The following is a 20648-nucleotide window of genomic DNA, read 5'->3' as shown; positions in this document are numbered from 1 at the left end:
ATGGATATGTACATTACAGCGCAGTATGACAATACTTCAAAAAATGTTGATACGTGAAGTCGAGTCAGAGATGAAACAGGCTTTCGTTACTAAACCTGTAATGAACTAATTACCACATATAGTTGTACTGTGGAGAGCATTCTGACAGGCTGCATCACTGTCTGGTATGGATGGGCTACTGTACAGGACCGAAAGAAGCTGCAGAGGGTTGTAAATCTAGTCAGCCCCATCTTGGGCACGAGCCTACAAAGTACCCAGGACATCTTTAGGGAGCGATGTCTCAAAAAGGCAGCGTCCAGTGACCTCTAGCACCCAGGACATGCCCTTTTCTCACTGTTGCCATCAGGTAGGAGATACAGAAGCCTGAAAGCACACACTCAGAGATTCAGGAACAGCTTCTTCTCCTCTGCCATCTGATTCCGAAATGGACATTGAAGCTTTGGACACTACCTCACTTAAAAAAAAAATACACAGTATTTCTGTTTTTGCACATTTGAAAAAATCTATTCAATATATGTAATTGATTTATTTGTTTATTTATCATTATATTTTATTTTATTTTTTTCTCTCTCTGCTAGGTAATGTATTGCATTGAACTGCTGCTGCTAAGTTAACAAATTTCATGTCACATGCCGGTGATAATAAACCGGATTCTGATTCTGAAATTCAAATGGCTCTTACTGACTTTGTAGTCCAAGGCATCATTTTTATGAAGGACATATTAGTTCCATAGAGCATCAGGTAGCATTTACCACAAAAGTACCAAGATGCAATGAATCAAACCCAAGAAGAACATGTACAAACTGATATTCTCTGAAAATTTCATATATTAAAGGTAAACTCATGAGTTGGTCAGATAACTACTTTTGCTGAATAGTAATTTCATTACTATAGCCAAAACCGGAAAATACAGCAAGTGTTTTCAAATAAGCAGCTGCAAAACACTTCTATGTAAAAAAAAATGGTTAAAAAAATTAGGACTCACTTCTGCAACCACAATTGATACTGGATTGAATAGATATTTCTCAACCCATAATATAAAAAAAGGTAACACCCAGCAACACACACAAAATGCTGGAAGAACTCAGCAGGCCAGGCAGCATCTATGCAGAAAGGTACAGTTGACGTTTCGGGCTGAAACCAACCCTGCCGAAGTGTCTCGGCCTGAAATGTCAACTGTACTTTTGTTCCATAGATGCTGCCTGGCCTGCTGAGTTACTCCAGCATTTTGTGAGTGGTGCCTGGATTTCCAGCATCTGCAGATTTTCTCTTGTTATGTGAAAGATAAAACCTGTTTGGGTATATAGGGTTAAATTGCAAATCAGTCCAAATTTCATCAAATGGATACACAGGATTAATGTATTTAATAGTCCACTCTCACTTACACATTTCCATCACAATGAGGAAATATTCTTAAAAAAAAATCACTAATGAAACTTATCAGCCTTTGTATATGACACATTTTAAAGATAACTCCAAATGCATTACTAGAAAATGAGACTGATTTATTACCAAAGTAGTTAACATGAAAATCTAGGTTAAAAAACGTTGCAAATTTGTCTCAACAAAAAGTATCATTAGGTTCTACTGGCTATGAATTAACAGGCTTTCACAAGGTTAACTAGCACAAAAATTACCAATGGTCTGCTGCTTAGCCCAATCCTACAGAAAGTACTTGATTTAATGCAAACAGAGCGTAACCATGCACAACAGGAAGTAAAAACTAATTGCTGTTTGATGAAAAGTTTATACAGAGTCAGCACCAGTAATCCGGTAACAACTCTTTGGATAAAAGTGCAGCAGGCACAGGTTGCACAAAAATGTTAATATTTCTTTATGTCTCTTTCAAATATAATTTCCCTCTTGTTGCACATAATTCAGAAGCTATCGGAAAGCATGCACAGACAACTGCAAATGAGCCAAAAGATCCTGAAAGAACATTACAATACATCTGCCAATATAACCTTCAGGTCTTTCCCAATATAGAATTTGCATTATTTCAAACAAAAAAAAAAATCCTATTACTTTGTATCCTGTCTTCAGTATCAGTTGTTAAACGATTATTGGCCAGTACTAGAACCACTCAAATCCCACTGTTCTATACCTGTTCGTGCTACGTAATTAGCATTTAACTGCTAATAATAGCTGAACTTAGTTTCCCACATTCCACAATAACATCGTTAAAGAAAGCTGGAAGCATAACAAGATTTCATACATACATACATAAATAAATAAATAAATAAATGCAAGTACCTGTAGTAACTGTACAACATTTGGTGATTTGTTGAACATTTCTTGAAGCTGATGGAGAATGATGTTGTGGCAGTTACTGCAGCCAGAATTTGGACCTACAGTTCCTAATGATATATGGAACCTCTGATGAGTGGGATTCCATTGGATAGTTATCTGAAATGCAAAAGAATTCAAGATTGTTTTATTTAATTTCCAGTAATTTGCAGCACAATAAGAAAAAGATCACGACAAAAAGACACAATAAATATAAATGCATAAGGTAGCTTCTACATATAGAGCACTTTGTTTATGTACAAACCCCATTTCCAGAAAAGTTGCGATATTTTCCAAAATGCAATAAAAACAAAACTCTGTGACATGTTAATTCACCTGAACCTTTACTTAACTGACAAAAGTACAAAGAAAAGATTTTCAATAGTTTTACTGACCAACTTAATTGTGTTTTGTAAACATCCACAAATTTAGAATTTGATGGCTGCAACACACTCAACAAAAGTTGGGAGAGAGGCATGTTTACCATTGTGTCACATCACCTTTCCTTTTAATAACACTTTTTAATCGTTTTGAAACTGAGGATACTAATTGTAGTAGATTTGCAATTGGAAATTTTGTCCACTCTTGCTTGATATAAGACTTCAGCTGCTCAACAGTCCGTGGTCTCCGTTGTCTGATTCTCCTCTTCATGATGCGCCATACATTTTCAATAGGAGATAGATCTGGACTGGCAGCAGGCCAGTCAAGCACACGCACTCTGTATCTACAAAGCCCCGCTGTTGTAGCCCGTGCAGAATGTGGTCTGGCATTGTCCTGCTGAAATAAGCATGGACGTCCCAGGAAGAGACGTCGCCTTGATGGCAACATATGTCTCTCTAAAATCCTAATATACGCCTCAGAGTCAATGGTACCTTCACATACATGCAACTCACCCATGCCGTGGGCACTGATGCACCCTCATACCATCTCAGATGCTGGCTTTTGCACCTTTCGCTGATAACAATCTGGATGGTCGTTTTCATCTTTGGCACGGAGAACTTGACACCCGTTTTTTCCGAAAACTAGCTGAAGTGTGGACTCATCTGACCACAGCACACGGCTCCACAGTCTTTCGGTCCATCTGAGATGAGCTCAGGCCCAGAGAACTCGCCAGCGTTTCTGCATAGAGTTGATGTATGGCTTCCTCCTTGTGTAATACAGTTTCAAGTTGCATTTCTGGATGCAGCAACAGACTGTGTTGAGTGACAATGGTTTTCCGAAGTACTCCTGAGCCCAGGTGGCTATAATTGTCATAGTAGCATGACTTTTCTGTGCACTTTTCTTTTTTTTAAATTTTATTTTTATTTGGATAAGGAATTCACAAATATCATGTACTTTTTTCACACATATAACCTTTTCCATTTTTTTATATGTAAAAAACAATTATTTATACATTCTTAAGTACACATTGAGATGATATAAAAGGAAAATAAACATTTAAATAGATAATTATGTACTGTGGTAATTCTAATCTATTAGGCTAAGTAATGGAATTAGTTGTTAAGAAAAATGGTAATAATAGTTTCCATATAACCCTTCTGGACCATTTCCACTGGTCCAAAATGTTGTATATAAGCCTATGTATCAACCATTGTAGGTGTTTATATCCTAATTTGTTCATGCTTGCTCCTGCCCGCAGACATAATTATCCAATCCCTATGTACTTATTTACTTAATTTTTTCATTTTTTTATCCCTTTCCCAAATCTTTCCCTTTACTTGTGTTAATTCTCTATTTTCCAAAAGAAAACAAAAAAAACAAACACTTAGACTAGGGGTGCTTACGTTAGCAATATTACTGTGTTGATGAGAAGAGCAGTATAAATCATTAGGAGAGTCATCTAAAGTCTGCTCGCATTGGGGTTATATATTCAATCCATTTATTCCAGATTTGATAAAATTTTTCTTTTTGAGTTCTCAGGGAGTAAGTCAACTTTTCCATTTTAAATATTTCCAAGATAATTTCATACCAATCTTCTAATGTAGGTGGTATTGGATTTAGCCATTTTCTAGTGATTGATTTCTTACTTGCCGCTAAGAGGGCCTGCAACAACTTTACATCTTCCTTCTGTTCAAGAAACAATACATGCCCCAAATAGAGCGTCTCAAAGTTCAGAGGTATCTGGGACGTAAGTACCTTAACTAATGTTCTATGAATACCTTCCCAAAATAGACTTAATTTAGGGCAATCCCAAAAAATATGAAAATAATTTGCCTCCTTGGAGCCGTACCTTCTCCAACACATCACATTTGTATCTTTATATTTTTCCTGATATGGGGTCTTGAAGTATCTTATAATATTTTTCCAACAATGTTCTCTCCAAGTCAAAGAATTAGTCGAGGACCATTGAAAGCTGCAGATTTTCCCCCAAGCCTCCTCTGAAAGTACCAACCCCGCTTCTTTCTCCCACTTCTCTTTAATATACAGTGTATTTACATTTTTAGCATGGGAGAGTGCATTATATAATCGAGAAACTGATTTACTAGGTAGTGAACTGCAAGCCGAATTCAGAATCTTGAAAAATTCTAATTCCACTGTTGATAGGTCTGTATATCTACAACTCTGGTTAACATAGTTTCATACTTGAAGGTACCTAAAAAAGTCATTATGTTCTAGGCCATGTTTGTCCTGCAGGATTTGGAAACTTTGTAATACTCTTTTATCTATAAATGAGAGGTAGGTTGTAAGACCTTTCTTTATCCATAGCTTAAATCTTTTATCTCCTCTGTTGGGAATGAATTCAGTATCATATGCACACCATCTAAAGAGTTTTAACATGTTATTAATTCCACATGAATTAACCACCTTCTGCCATACTTTTAATGTAAGATTTATCCAAGCGTTTTTAAATTTTTCCAACTGGGCCATCAATCCTTTGTCAGCTATTGAGGCCTGAAGAGGAAAACTGTCAACTAATCCAAATTCTATTTCCTTCCATCTAGCCTTATATTCCCTATTACACCAATATAACAGAGGGGTTATCTGTGAGGCATAAAAATAATTTCTCAGGCAAGGAAGAACCATACCTCCTCCTTCCTTCCCTAACTGTAAGGTGTTATATCGAATTCTAGGTTTCTTTCCTTGCCAAATGAAGCAGGAAATCCATTTGTCCCATTCCCTGAATTGATTATCATCCACCTCCACCGGTAAAGTACGGAAAAGATACAATAACCGAGGAAGAATATTCATTTTTATAATATTTATCCTTGAATTTAAACTTAAAAAGGGGATAAGATTCCATCTATGCATATCTGCTTTTATCTCTGAGATTAATGGCCCATAATTTACCTGTGACAGTGTTGAAAGATCCTTCGGCAGGGTTATTCCTAAATATTTTAATGATTTAGCTTCCCACTTAAGATCATATGTATCCTGCAATTTTTTGGATGGTGTATAATTTAGGGACATAACCTGCGTTTTCTTTACATTTATTTTATAACCTGATATTTTCCCAAAGTCATCCAACAGTGTAAACAATCCTATAAATGATTTTTCTGGTTCACTCAGATAGACCAAAACATCATCTGCGAATAACGCCACTTTCTGTTCAATCCCTGCCACCTTGATACCTTTTACGATTTTGCTCTGTCTTATTAGTTGGGCAAGCGGTTCAATATATAGCGCAAAAAGGAGAGGAGAAATTGGGCATCCCTGTCTAGTGCCTCTCTCTGAGATGAAGGAGTCAGAGAGGTCCCCATTTATCTTAATTCGGGCTGTAGGGCTGTCATATAGCGTCTGAATTACTTTAATAAACTTTTCTTGAAAGCCGAATCTTCCTAATACTCTGTATAGGAATGCCCAACTAACCGAATCAAAAGCTTTCTCAGCGTCCAATCCTACTACCATTGTCTCTGTCTCGTTCTTATTAACCTGTTCTAATATGTGCAGAGTTCTCCTTATGTTGTCCTGTGTTTGTCTTTGTTGAATAAATCCAGTCTGGTCTAAGTGGATTAGGCCAGGTAAAAGCTTTTCCAATCTGCGCGCTAATATAGATGTAAATAGTTTGTAATCTAAATTAAGAACACTAATTGGCCGATAATTGCCACATTCTAGTTTATCTTTACCCTCTTTAGGAATAACTGAAATAATCGCTTCTCTCCAGGAAGGTGGAGTTTCTCCTCTCTGCAAGATCCAATTAAAGGTGTTAAGTAGTAATGGGGCTAACTGTGTCTTCAGGGACTTGTACCACTCTGAGGTAAACCCATCAGAACCCGGGGACTTTCCAGCCTTTAACCTAGAGATGGCCACGTTCAGTTCTTTGACAGTTACTGGTTCCAATAAACTTTCATTTTGTAAATCTGTAAATTTAGGTAGATCTAAAAAATTCAATACACTGTCTATATAGGGCTCATTGGGGGCCCGGGGTTGGGAGTACAGCTCTCGATAATATGTTTCAAAACTCTCTTGAATTTTCCCTATTGTACTCTCCACAAGCTTTGTCTTTGGATTCTTTATTTTATGAATTGTATTGTCTGCTTGTTGTTTTCGTAATTTATATGCTAATAATCTAGTTGATTTACCTCCTACTTCATAATTCTTTTGTCTCAGGTAAAGAAAATTTCTTTGAGTTTCCGACATATAAATATCGTCAATTTCACTTTGCAATTTCCTAATTTCCTGTTTTCGATTTGAATTACTTTTGTTGCTATCTACAACTTGAAGTTGTTTTAATTTTCCTTGAAGGTCTGCTAATTTTTGTGCATTGATTTTTTTCATGTGAGTGGTAATGGAAATAATTTTCCCTCTCAGTACAGCTTTCAATGTATCCCATAAGATCACTGGTGATGTTTCTCCCGTGTCATTAAGGTCTAGAAATTCTTTGATTTCTCCCCTTAATCTCTCCATTACTTTCGGGTTATTGAGTATATGAGTTTAGCCTCCATAGTGTTTTCCTCATTTTCCTTTCCAGGATTACAGACATAGAGACTGGGCTATGATCCGACAGATCAATTGTTGCAATATTACAGTTTTTTATCCTGAGTCTATCTGTATTAAAGATAAAGAAATAGTCTATCCTTGAATAGGCTGAATGAGGGAAAGAGTAATATGTATAATCTTTACTAGTAGGGTGTAATTCCCTCCAGACATCTATAATTCCCAACTCCTCCATCAATGAATTCACTTTCCGAGTCAGAGGTTTATTCTGAGTAACTATTCTTGAAGAATCTAATATAGGATTTAATCTAATATTAAAATCCCCTCCACAAATTACTACCCCTTGAGAACTGACCGTTAGGTCAAAAATGTGTCTATAAAATGACCATTCACAACCTGGAGGAGCATAAACATTCAGCAATGTTATTTCTGTACCTTCTATTCTTCCTGTGATTTTTACGAACCGTCCTTCTTTGTCTCTAGTCTCTGAAATATGTTCATAATTAAGAGTACTTGATATTAAAGTAGCTACCCCTCTTTTGTGACTCAATTTATATGATGAATAAAATATATGCTTAAAGCCCATTCTTTTTAATTTTCCATGTTCAGATTGGCTCATATGTGTTTCCTGGAGGAAAGCTATTTGTGCCCTCTCTTTTTTCAATTTAGACATAATCTTATTTCTTTTAATTGGATTCAAAACCCCATTAACATTATAGGAAATTATTTTTACCAATTCAGTTTGCATTTTTCTCTAGTAGAAAAACTCTCCTTTTCTAACCAAACAGTAAGCAATCCCTTCTCAACAGTAAACCAAGACATATAACCACACCCTAGACATTTTTGAAAGTGTAACATTTGAAAATTTTTCCCGACTTTCCACAGTGAGGCCTGAGCACCGACCCGCCTCAGTTCAGAGGGATAACCTCTATCTTCACCCTGTGTTAGAGGGCCCTCAGCAGTTTGAATAATCATAGAGAATTTTCTCCTATTTATGTCTCGACCATATTGTTATCATTCAAGTTATTCCGCCTAGTTTATTTTCAGTTACCAGTTTTCATTTTACCTTTAAGTCCGATTTACTCTTTTCAGTCATTTCTCTTAATTAATCTGTGTTCTCTGTACATTCGCGTCTGAATATTTGCAGCTTTTCCTTGTAGTTTGGCACTCTGGTTCGTGTGGAGCGTCCTCGCCCCACTAACTGCCACGACTTCTGCCGAATCCTCTCCAGTAGCGACTCCGGTTGGGTGATAACTTTAATAGGTAGTCCCCGGTCCGCCAGGTCCGACGTTGCCTCCTCCACCGTAGCGTAAGTTTTTGTCCCTTCATCGTAAAAGACTCTCAGCCGAGCTGGATACAGGGTCTGGAATTTGATGTTGTTTTCCTTCAGGACTCTCCGTGTTTCCGTATATTCCTTCCGTCTGGCAAGAATCCCCGGTGCGTAGTCGTGGTCTAAACTGATTTTACAGTTGTTCCACATGAAGCCTTTATTTTGCCATGCCCTTTTAAGCACCTCTTCCTTTGTTCTGTATCTGAGAAATCTGACCAGAATCGATCTGGGCTGGGCGCCTGCTGGAGGCTGTGGTGCCAACGCGCGGTGAGCTCTTTCTATCTGTAGGTCTTTTGCGGCCGGTATATCAAGGTTCTCTCTAAGTAGCTTCTCCACGAAGGGAATCATCAATCTGGGTTCACCTTCAGTTCCTTCGGGAACTCCGTAAATCCTCACATTTTCCCTTCCCGAGCGGCCTTCTTGATCTATTAGTTTCCACTGGAGCTGGTCTTGCAGCTTCAGCATTTCTGCTATCACCTCCTCTGCGTTTTGTAGCTTCTCTTCAATTCCAACAATCCTCGCTTCAGCTTCATCTATCCGCGAGTTAGTTTTTACTATTTCTCCTTTAATATCTTCCAGCTGTTTGCTGTTATCTTGTCGGATCTCGCGAATCTCTCCGAGAATCAAGGACAGAGTCACCGATTCCCCCTCATTATCTTCTGTGCACTTTTCAATCTTATTTTAACTCTGTCCCAACTTTTGTTGAGTGTGTTGCAGCCATCAAGTTCTAAATTTGTGTATATTTACAAAACGCAATTAAGTTGGTCAGTAAAACTATCGAAAATCTTTTTTGTACTTTTGTCAGTTAAGTAAAGGTTCACGTGAATTAACATATCACAGATTTTTTTTATTGCATTTTGGAAAATATCCCAACTTTTCTGGAATTGGGGTTTATACATAAAGTAATGCTAGGAACAGGAGTGTTTGTTCATAAAATGACTCTGACAGGAAATGATAAAGTACTGGTAGTGGGGGATGTGGTGGGTGGAGGTGTTGATCAGCCTTACTGCTTAAGGCAAGTAACAGCTTTTTTGTCTGGTGGTCCTAGCGTAAATGCTACATAGCCTCCTCCCTGATGGGAGTGAGACAAACAATACATGAGCAGGATATTTCTGGCCATTTTCTGACACCTTTCTGTACATATGTTTTTGACGGCAGGTATGCAAGCAACATTGATGTGTTAGGCAGTTTTGACTACCTGTTGTAGAGCCTTCCTGACGCCACAGTGCAATTTCTGTACCAAGCAGTGATGCAGTATGTTAGGATGATCTCTACTGCGCATCTGTCAAAGGTCATGAGTATTGAACATAGTCCAGCTCTCTTCAGCCTCCTCAGAAAGAAGAGGCATTGATGAGCTTTCCTGATTGCATAGGATGTATTCTGGAACCATGAGAAGTTGTGTCAGATATGCACTCCCAGAAGTTTGAAACCGCTTGCAGTTTCCATGGCTCAGCTGCTGACGTAAAGAGGGGTGTGAGGGGTGAGAGTTTTCCTGAAGTCGAGAACCATCTCCTTTGTCTTGTCAACATTAAAAAAAAAAGAGGTTATTTGCCTGGCATCAGGCCTCAAGCTCTTCCACCTCCTCTCTGTAGGTCATCTCCTCGTTGTTGATGATGAAACCCACCATTGTCCTGTTATGGGTGAACTTGACAATGTGATTTCCCGGGTGTTTGGCTGTGCAGTCATGTGTGAGCAGAGTGTACAGCAATCGGCTCAGCCCTGGGGAGCAAAAGTGTTGAGGATGATGGGGAGAGAGGTGCATCTTGAATAGCTGAGGTCTGTTAGTAAGGAAGTTCACACCCATTTGCACTGTGGTGTATTTAGTCCGAGGAGTAGGAGGTTGTTCACCAGGGTCTGTGAGACAATAGTGCTGAACGCTGAACTAAAATCCAGAAGGAGCATTTTGCCACAAGTGTTCAAAGATTCAAAGTGCATTTATTATCAATGAATGTCTAAATTTTACAACCTTGAGATTTGTTTGTTTAATAGGCAGTCACAAAGCAAGAAATCAGAAAGAGCCCAATTTAAAAAGACGAACTCCCTGTGCTCACAGGGAAAGAGAAATAAAAAACAAATCAAGCAAACAATAGAAGCAACAACAGCATTCCGACCCAAAGTGAGTCCTCAGATCCAAATCCCCAGAGCAGCCCAGAATAGACCCCAAGCCCTGTATTCAGTTCATCAATTAGCAGGGTCAGTGTTCATGTTTTCTAGGTGTATCAGGAGCAGTGCATGACAGATGCTATGGACCTATGGCATCTGTCATAGGGCGGTTCACTTGTTAAGCATATTGTTGAGTGTCCAGTGTGACAGGAATAAAAGAAGCAACATTTTTGTACTTTATATATAAAATTCAGTGTTTACATATCATTTACAAGGGTGTTAAATATTGCCATAGTAAATGATCTAATACGTATTTCAAGATTACAACACAATCAACAAAATAAAATGTTTACTGTACTTACCGAGCTGCCCTTTGTGGCTCCATAGCAAATGATAAGTTTGCGGTAATTATAGACACGTATCTCTGAGAAGTGATTAAGATGGGATGGTATTTCTAAAAGATGAATTGTTATTAGATTATTTCTCATTTTACTGTTGCAGTAATATTATGAATAAAAGTTTGTAATTATGGCAAGTACCTGGCAAAGAACGTGCAAAATCTAGAACACAGTCATAGAGCTTGGCAATACTATTCCATTCATTTAGGAATGCCTCAACCACCTTGCGACCTCCAACGGGTTCTGATAATAAGCTTTCATATGTCAGATAGACGTGACGTGTTGAACCTTGGGACAAAGGAAATCATCACGTTGGGAGTCGATTAGATTTTTATTTTAATCAATAAATGTCAAATATTCACATCAGCTGTGATAAACATTATACGTGACATCATGCATATGGCGATTTAATATATTAACACCTGAAGCATCTCAGAGCATCATACACAGAAAACTAAATACTGAAACACCCGTAAAGACATTTTAATATTTGATTCACAAAACAAATATTTACTGTCTATCTACTATAAATACTAGATATCAAATATATTAGATGTTTATATTATACACATTTACTAGGTGGAATCATACCACCAAATACATCTTTACACCACCCCCCCACCACTCTCTGCTTTCTGCAAGGATCGCTCCCTCCATGATTTGTCCCTTTCCACCAATCACCATATTGGCACGTATCTCTACAAGCAGCCAAAGTGTTACACCTGCCCTTTCCCCTCCTACCTCACCTCTGTTCAGAGCCCAAACAATCCTTCCAGGTGAGGCAACCCTTCATCTGTGAATCTGCTGGGGTTGCCTATTGTGTCCAATGCTTCCAATGTGCCCTCTCCACATTGAGGACTGCTTCGTCAAACACCTCTATCTGTCAAAAGCCGTGGCCCAACATTTAAATTCTGATTCCCATTCCCGTTCCGACACACCAGTCCATGGCGTCCTCTAGTGTCATGATGAGGCCACCCTCAGGATGGAGGAGCAACACCTTATATTCTCTCTAGTTAGCCTCCACCCTGATGGTATGAATATCGATTTCACCTTCCATTAAAAAAAATTCCTTTCTTCCTCCCCCCCTTCTTCTGTTTCCCACTCTGGCCTTTTACCTCTTCTCTACCCGCCTGTCACCTCCCCGATGCCCCTCCTCCCTCCCCTTTCTCTCACAGTCCACTCTCCTCTCTGATCAGATTCCTTCTTCTTCACCACTTTACTTCTCCATCAGGCTTCACCTAGCACCTGATAGCTATCCTTCTCCTCCCTCCACCTTTTTATTCTGGCATCTTCCTTTCCAGTCCTGAAGAAGGGGATCAGCCTAAAACATTGACTGTTCATTTCCATGGATGTTGCCTGAATTGCTGAGTTCCTCCATCACTTTGTATATGTTGCTTGTGTTTCTGGCATCTGCTGAATTTCTTGTGTTTATGATTTATACCTCCAGATTCAAATTACATCAATAATATGTACTTATGTTAGTTTAGGTGATAATGCTTTTGCCTTTATAAAACAATAAACCAGTGAGATATAGTTTGTGTAATATAACATCTTAAATGCAGAGGGTCTCCCATCACTCTCGGGTCTGCTTGGTCCTCTGCCTTCAACGTGCACATATGCTGTCTGGTAAACAGCAGACCATCTTGCTCTTATGCTGCGCAATTCATCCCAACTCTCATCTTCAACTAATACTATTCCACATCCTAATTTGGCTTTTAAAAGACTCCACAATTACCTAACTATACTGAAGCATTGTTCATTTTATTTTAATGTACTTGATCGACAAAAAAAAGTTCCGCATTTAATAGATGTTGTACATTTCTCAGTAACCCATGTTCCACTATATTTGTATGCATTTTGCCAGGTAAACATCGTTTTAAAGCAAAACATTTCTCATAATTTTTTCAAGATATCCAGGCTCTTCAAGGTAAAATGGTTTTAGTTTGGTTTAGTTAGATTTTTCAAGTGCATTGAATCCATTTTAAATTTGGAGGTGAATAAAACTTTGACAATGAAATCTGCAACTTCAGGCAAAGTTATTTTTCTCTGCCGAACATCTATAATATTGACTCAGCTTGTTTGTTCCCCCCACCCCCCACCCCTTCCGGTTTTCCAGTTGGGATTGGAGGACATGCCCAGCCTGATCTGCAGATTATGTCTTTCTGCTCCAAATTTCCCAGCTCCCACATTCTTTTGTCTATGTTCTTACACGAACTGATCCTATTCATTCATTGACCAGATAACCTTGTTTACAGCTTATCCCCATGGTCCCCAGATTTACCCTTTCAGAGACATTCCTCGCCCTATAGTATAAACTTCTATTTCCTCTCCAGTTGGGTCTTCAACCTGAAATACACAATCTATTTCTCTTCCCACGTATTCAGCTTGATCTGCTGGGGATTCCCAGCATTTTCTGGAAATGCATGAGGTAATAGGAACTTCTCGATTCAATGAACTTTCTGGAAAAAAAGTAAACTTTGAGAAAATCAAACCAAAATTGAATGGATTTGGATGTAGTATAGATAAAGTTAACAAGAGAACTAGAAAGTAGCTAACCTTGCTCTTTGGCTGAAGTGCTGTTAAGAGGGCAATTGGCAAACACCAATTCTGCCACCCATGTCCGATTATTTCTTCCTTGCAATCGGAAAGTGCAATCCAACAAAGATCGGTCTAAGGCCTTCTGTGTCTCTTCACTGACACTCGTACATATAGGAATCCTTGGAAACATTTAAAAACCATTTAAAAACATTTTACAAAACCATTTGGCTTCAAAGAGTTTAAAGTATATTAGGTACAATGTAATAATCATAAAATGGAAAAAAAAGCTGAGATAAATGTTGGGGAGAATTGGCAAGACAAAGAGGCCAAATATAAAATGCTAAGCTGATGCTTTGCAACATTAAATAAAGGAATTGTAGCAGTCTAAGACAGTACAACTTTATGGAACGAAGGAAATGAAATTATTGGCAAAATATATTACTCTTTAGTGTGAAATTTTAGTATAAATTTACTACAGAAACAAAGTTTTGTGATTCACAACTAAACAGCAATCATGGCCTAGACTTTTTCAGATTGAAGGACAATTGATGTTGGTGGGAAAGAAGCCTCCCATTTCAGGCTCACAAGAGTTCTCGAAGGATTCAGCCAGAATACATTCACAGAACACAATCCTGATACAAGCATGTTCTTTACCTGAGATTTGCACTGAGCTACGCACTTAAAAATCTGTTTCAGTGTTGATCCTTATTGATTTAAGTATAGAATTAAATGTGTCGAAGTGAAACATAACAGCTCTCAACCATAATGAGAAGTCTGAATTATTGATCCTCATATATGATCATACACGAATGATCTGGGCCCACAACACTAGTTATTCCACTGGTAAGAATGTCATGTGGTCATGATGAAATCTGGTTCTTTTCAAACTTTAATCCTGATCTGTATTTCATTACAGATAGAGTGAGAGAGACTTGCAGAAGTGATCAAAGTGGCTGCTGCTATCAAGCAACAACATTTTAGAATGGAAAATGAAACCCTGAAAAGCCCATCAATGTTTAGATTTGAGAACAATTTGAACTGAAAGAAGGTGTATTATATTGGGATACTTCCAGAACACAACATTTCTTTTAAAATAACCAAACAAAATTTGTTATGATTTGTATCTAACCTGCTTTGAACAAGATTTTTTTTGCAGAATAAGATACAATTTTAATTTCCATTGCATATTTTCAATCTAAAAGTATTTAATGTTTTGGATTAAGTTACCTGGGAATAGTTCATCAATCAAAATATTGATTATTAATTTTCTCTTGGAGATGTTTGACTCCCTGCCCGTAAAATTTTTAAGGAATGTGCATCGTGACAGCCTAACCTCTACTCACAGACCAAGGACTCAAATGAAGATCTTCAAAGACTTGTATGCACATTTGGTAAAGTTATCTGAAAGCTCAGGAATGACTGATATCCAGTGTGACATAACACTAGAATAGGCTTGTAAAATACAAATCTATCAAATCCATTAAATTTGTAGTAAAATACAGTAGTGAATGCACTATTTAATGTTCACATTGTGACCCAGAGTAAATATTACCAACTTTAATTTTAATGTTTATTCCAATACAAAATCTTCATAACAATGAAACATGTTTCATCTTTTTTTCTTCATTTGTCTTGTATTATTTTCTCTGTATTCTCTGAATGTACATGCCTGTGATGCTGCTGCAGGCAAGTTTTTCATTGTACCTGTACATCACCATACTTGTGCATATTGCAATAAACTCAACTTTGGTTAATTGTTCAGCTAGAAGATGATTCAAGTTGGATACACAATGCTCCCTCCCTCTTCCATTGAGTTATTAACAAAGCAAATCAAAGTAATATAGTGCAGATAACATGCCTCATTTCACCAATGCTGAAAGAAAGAGTATATTTATTTTGGAAAAATTACCTCAGTATGCGTATAGCATGACTGCAGCTATCTCTTTCCACTTGAACTCCTTGATGAGGAATCTCCATAGCAGAAAGCTTTAAAACAACAGATCCACTTAGGAACTCAAATGGTTTTGTTTTGAAACAAAATTGCAGCAGAAACAATCAATATGTCTGGGTCAAACAAAGCTAAATATTTCAGTACAGATTTACAGATGCAGAACTGAACACAGAACTAGTAAAACTTCATATTAATCATTGCAGTGTTGAGCTCCACACTAAAAGTAGCATTAAATGGATTGAAAAACACATAGCATTGATTCACCAATACAAAGACAAGGCATTCTTTGAAAATTTTAATCTTTCCTGTAAATTCACAGGTTGTTGGAGAAATTTGGTTAAATTATGAATAAGAATCCAACATTAAATAGAAACAGTTCCAGTGATATCAAGGCAAGTGGGAAGGGAACATAAATAAGGTTAAAAGATAAAACGTTTAGAACAGGCTACAAAGATTTGAAATACTTTAAGTTGTGAAAAAAGACTCAGAAACACTAACATTTAAGATTGGATTTGATAGATGGAAGAAATAAACAAAAGTCCTATTGTAGTAGGTGATCTTGTGAAATTAGAATCATTTACTTGTACGCAAAGAAAACAAACTGAAATTCAAATGAAAACCTCTTCTATTTCTTTCTCATACATTCTGCTTAAATTGCTGAGTACTTTCAGTATTCGCATTCCTTAGTTTTGTGCCTGTGTAACTTGGTACAGCAATTCAAAATGCCTCAAAATCAAGTCAACTGCCAGATTTATGCAGCTTCACGTTACACTGGCAAAATATAAAGCTTTCAAAGATATAGCTGTCTTAAAAGAAACAGTTGATCGATTAACCAGATCAACTTGGTGTCAAATCCCTCAATGATGCATGGAGCATACATCTATGAGTTAATGGCATTGTATGCTTTATTGTAACTTACACATGGTCATAGTCATAGTCATATTTTATTGATCCCGGGGGAAATTGGTTTTCGTTACAGTTACACCATAAATAATTAAATAGTAATAAAACCATAAATAATTAAATAGTAATATGTAAATTATGCCAGGAAATAAGTCCAGGATCAGTCTATTGGCTCAGGGTGTCTGACCCTCCAAGGGAGGAGTTGTAAAGTTTGATGGCCACAGGCAGGAATGACTTCCTATGATGCTCTGTGTTGCATCTTGGTGGAATCAGTCTCTGGCTAAATGTACCACAAATCTCAGTGCCACAAATTTACTGTAAACTTAAAATGAAAATAACTGCAAGGAGAGAAGAAATTTTAAATCTTCTTACCTCACAACGAAGTCCAATGAAGGGCATGTTTGTGTCACACATTGCTACAAGGTGCGCTAGGACCTTATTAAAGGCACACACTTCCCCTGCCCTCTTCGGTTTTTTCGGTTCTGTAGGTCCTTGATCAGCCAACAGCTATAATTTAAACATATCTGTTAATTATCAAAGGATTTTAAAACAAAATCATATTTGCTTCCAAAGGCAAACCTGAGTAAACCATTGATTTGCAGCTGGAAAAAGCACAATTCTTAAGTATTTGTTATTGAATGGCTCTAAAGATCAGAACCTCTGGTAAAAGATCAACCATTTTACAATGCAAGAAACAGTGAACACAGTTTGCATGTCAATCATTTTTGATACAAGGTAGTCCTAAGTCTATCATGTTAAGTTGTTGACTTATTAAGCAAGGATGAAATTCTTCTGAACTTCTGAAGATTAGAGTCTAATCTTCAACTGTTTTGCATGGAAAAAACATAAGGTGTGCAGTTCCACAATCATAAAATCCTTGTTCATTCCAACTCCGTTAAATCTGGATGTTACACTGACAGCAAGGAAAAGCATTATACACAATAGACAGAATGAGCTCAAAACACTGGCAATGCAAATGTACAGTAATGCTTCTCTCACATTAGCGTCATCAACGACTGCTACCCAATTGATTCATATCCCCCCCATAGAACCTATTTGGTGAATTAACATTTGCTAAGATCGAAATACCTTCCTTTAAGTCCCTCATCTCATTGCACCCCATTCATTTAAAATACTCAACCAGTCTTCTTCATTCTCCCTGACCACCCACCCCTACCTAAAGATCTTGCATTACCAGAGATATAGAATGAGTACGAAATCCAGCTCAGCTAAGTGAAAGCTGCATGGAGAATGGATAACAGACTGCAGGGTGGTAAAAGTAAACACAACATTTCAAAAAAATATGGAGTGTGAGTGAGAAAACAAGAAAATATACACAGGTAAGCATAACATCAAGAATGAAAATGATGTGGCATTAAGAAAATATCAGCACAATTTGAACTCAACACAGATCGACAAAGTTTTCTGAGCACGTTTACTGGTATAGATAGTGAAAAACTGATAAGCATGGATTTTCCATGACCTTTGAGAGTTTCCAGATAATAGGTGATGTACAGAAGTAAAGGAATGGAGATAAGTTTCTAAGGATAACAGGATTACTGGGTGGGGTACCATAGAGATAAATGTCTGAACCAAAGCTGATCTTAAAGAAACACAAAATTCTAATAGGCTGAGACAGATTAGATTGAAAGACAATGTTTTCGGTGACTGGCAAATTCAGAGTCACCGATCACAGAGACAAGAAACATTTAGAACCAAGATGAGGAGAACGATCTTCACTATAAGCCTGGCTGTGAAAAAAGGAAGGTTGGGCATAGGGCCGCAAACCAATCCCATATTATACCAGAGCAACAGAAGCTCTAAAAACCTCATTCTTGGGAGAGTAAGGACCTTCGCCATATGTATGAAGTTATGTGGTGAAAGCTGTACCCACAGGGCCGATCAACCTTCACCTTGGGCTGAGGACTCTGGTGAGCTGCTGTCAGCAGTTCACATAAAAGTGGCTGGTGAACGCAGCAGGCCAGGCAGCATCTGTAGGAAGAGGTGCAGTCAACGTTTCAGGCTGAGACTCTTCGTCAGGACTAACTGAAGGAAGAGTGAGTAAGGGATTTGAAAGTTGGAGGGGGAGGGGGAGATCCAAAATGATAGGAGAAGACAGGAGGGGGAGGGATGGAGCCAAGAGCTGGACAGGTGATAGGCAAAAGGGATATGAGAGGATCATGGGACAGGAGGTCCGGGAAGAAAGACAAGTGGGGGGGGGACCCAGAGGATGGGCAAGGGGTATATTCAGAGGGACAGAGGGAGAAAAAGGAGAGTGAGAGAAAGAATGTGTGTATAAAAATAAGTAACAGAAGGGGTACGAGGGGGAGGTGGGACCTAGCGGAAGTTAGAGAAGTCGATGTTCATGCCATCAGGTTGGAGGCTACCCAGACGGAATATAAGGTGTTGTTCCTCCAACTTGAGTGTGGCTTCATCTTTACAGTAGAGGAGGCCGTGGATAGACATGTCAGAATGGGAATGGGATGTGAAATTAAAATGTGTGGCCACTGGGAGATCCTGCTTTCTCTGGCGGACACAGCGTAGATGTTCAGCAAAGCGGTCTCCCTTTCTGCGTCGGGTCTCGCCAATATATAAAAGGTCACATTGGGAGCACCGGACGCAGTATATCACCCCAGCCGACTCACAGGTGAAGTGTTGCCTCACCTGGAAGGACTGTTTGGGGCCCTGAATGGTGGTAAGGGAGGAAGTGTAAGGGCATGTGTAGCACTTGTTCCGCTTACACGGATAAGTGCCAGGAGGGAGATCAGTGGGGAGGGATGGGGGGGACGAATGGACAAGGTAGTTGTGTAGGGAGCGATCCCTGCGGAATGCAGGGGGGGGGGGGGAGGGAAAGATGTGCTTAGTGGTGGGATCCCGTTGGAGGTGGCGGAAGTTATGGAGAATAATATGTTGGACCCGGAGGCTGGTGGGGTGGTAGGTGAGGACCAGGGGAACCCTATTCCTAGTGGGGTGGCGGGAGGATTGAGTGAGAGCAGATGTACGTGAAATGGGGGAGATGCGTTTAAGAGCAGAGTTGATAGTGGAGGAAGGGAAGCCCCTTTCTTCAAAAAAGGAAGTCATCTCTCTCGTCCTAGAATGAAAAGCCTCATCCTGACAGCAGATGCGGCGGAGACGGAGGCATTGCGAGAATTTTAAAGAAAGGGGCTTCCCTTCCTCCACTATCTTCTTAAAGAAAGGGGCTTCCCTCCCTCCACTATCTTTCTCGCAATTCCTCCGTCTCCGCCGCATCTGCTCTCAGGATGAGGCTTTTCATTCTAGGACAAGGGAGATGACTTCCTTTTTTAAAGAAAGGGGTTTCCCTTCCTCCACTATCAACTCTGTTCTTAAACGCATCTCACCCATTTCACATACATCTGCTCTCACTCCATCCTCCCGCCACCCCACTAGGAATAGGGTTCCCCTGGTCCTCACCTACCATCCCACCAGCCTCCGGGTCCAACATACTATTCTCCGTAACTTCCGCCACCTCCAACGGGATCCCACCACTAAGCACATCTTTCCCTCCCCCCCTCTCTCTGCATTCCGCAGGGATCGCTCCCTACGCAACTCCCTTGTCCATTCGTTCCCCCCATCCCTCCCCACTGATCTCCCTCCTGGCACTTATCCGTGTAAGCAGAACAAGTGCTACACATGCCCTTACACTTCCTCCCTTACCACCATTCAGGGCCCCAAACAGTCCTTCCAGGTGAGGCAACACTTCACCTGTGAGTCGGCTGGGGTGATATACTGCGTCCGGTGCTCCCGATGTGACCTTTTATATATTGGTGAGACCCGACGCAGACTGGGAGACCGCTTTGCTGAACATCTACGCTCTGTCCGCCAGAGAAAGCAGGATCTCCCAGTGACCACACATTTTAATTCCACATCCCATTCCCATTCTGACATGTCTATCCACGGCCTCCTCTACTGTAAAGATGAAGCCACACTCAGGTTGGAGGAACAACACCTTATATTCTGTCTGGGTAGCCTCCAACCTGATGGCATGAACATCGACTTCTCTAACTTCCGCTAATGCCCCATCTCCCCCACGTACCCCATCTGTTACTTATTTTTATACACACTTTCTCTCACTCTCCTTTTTCTCCCTCTGTCCCTCTGAATATACCCCTTGCCCATCCTCTGGGTCCCCACCCCCCCACTTGTCTTTCTTCCCGGACCTCCTGTCCCATGATCCTCTCGTATCCCTTTTGCCAATCACCTGTCCAGCTCTTGGCTCCATCCCTCCCCCTCCTGTCTTCTCCTA

The 20648-nt window shown here is 39.3% G+C and overlaps 1 protein-coding gene across 1 annotated transcript in view; it reads right to left on the bottom strand.

The window, feature by feature from the left end:
- med14 (mediator complex subunit 14) overlaps nt 1-20648 on the bottom strand; it is a 68731-nt gene that overhangs the window by 24202 nt on the left and 23881 nt on the right. The window contains exons 15-20 of the mRNA XM_072260462.1: nt 16757-16891; nt 15440-15516; nt 13549-13709; nt 11134-11280; nt 10957-11048; nt 2254-2406 (exon numbers count right to left, since the gene is read on the bottom strand). Coding sequence (XP_072116563.1) covers nt 2254-2406; nt 10957-11048; nt 11134-11280; nt 13549-13709; nt 15440-15516; nt 16757-16891 — 765 coding nt within the window. The remainder of the gene's footprint in view (nt 1-2253; nt 2407-10956; nt 11049-11133; nt 11281-13548; nt 13710-15439; nt 15517-16756; nt 16892-20648) is intronic.

This window comes from Mobula birostris, chromosome 6 (genome assembly GCF_030028105.1).
Source record: "Mobula birostris isolate sMobBir1 chromosome 6, sMobBir1.hap1, whole genome shotgun sequence".
Lineage (NCBI taxonomy): Eukaryota > Metazoa > Chordata > Chondrichthyes > Myliobatiformes > Myliobatidae > Mobula > Mobula birostris.
The sequence above is the reverse complement of the archived record's forward strand: the minus strand, read 5'-3'. Positions and strand labels throughout refer to the sequence as shown.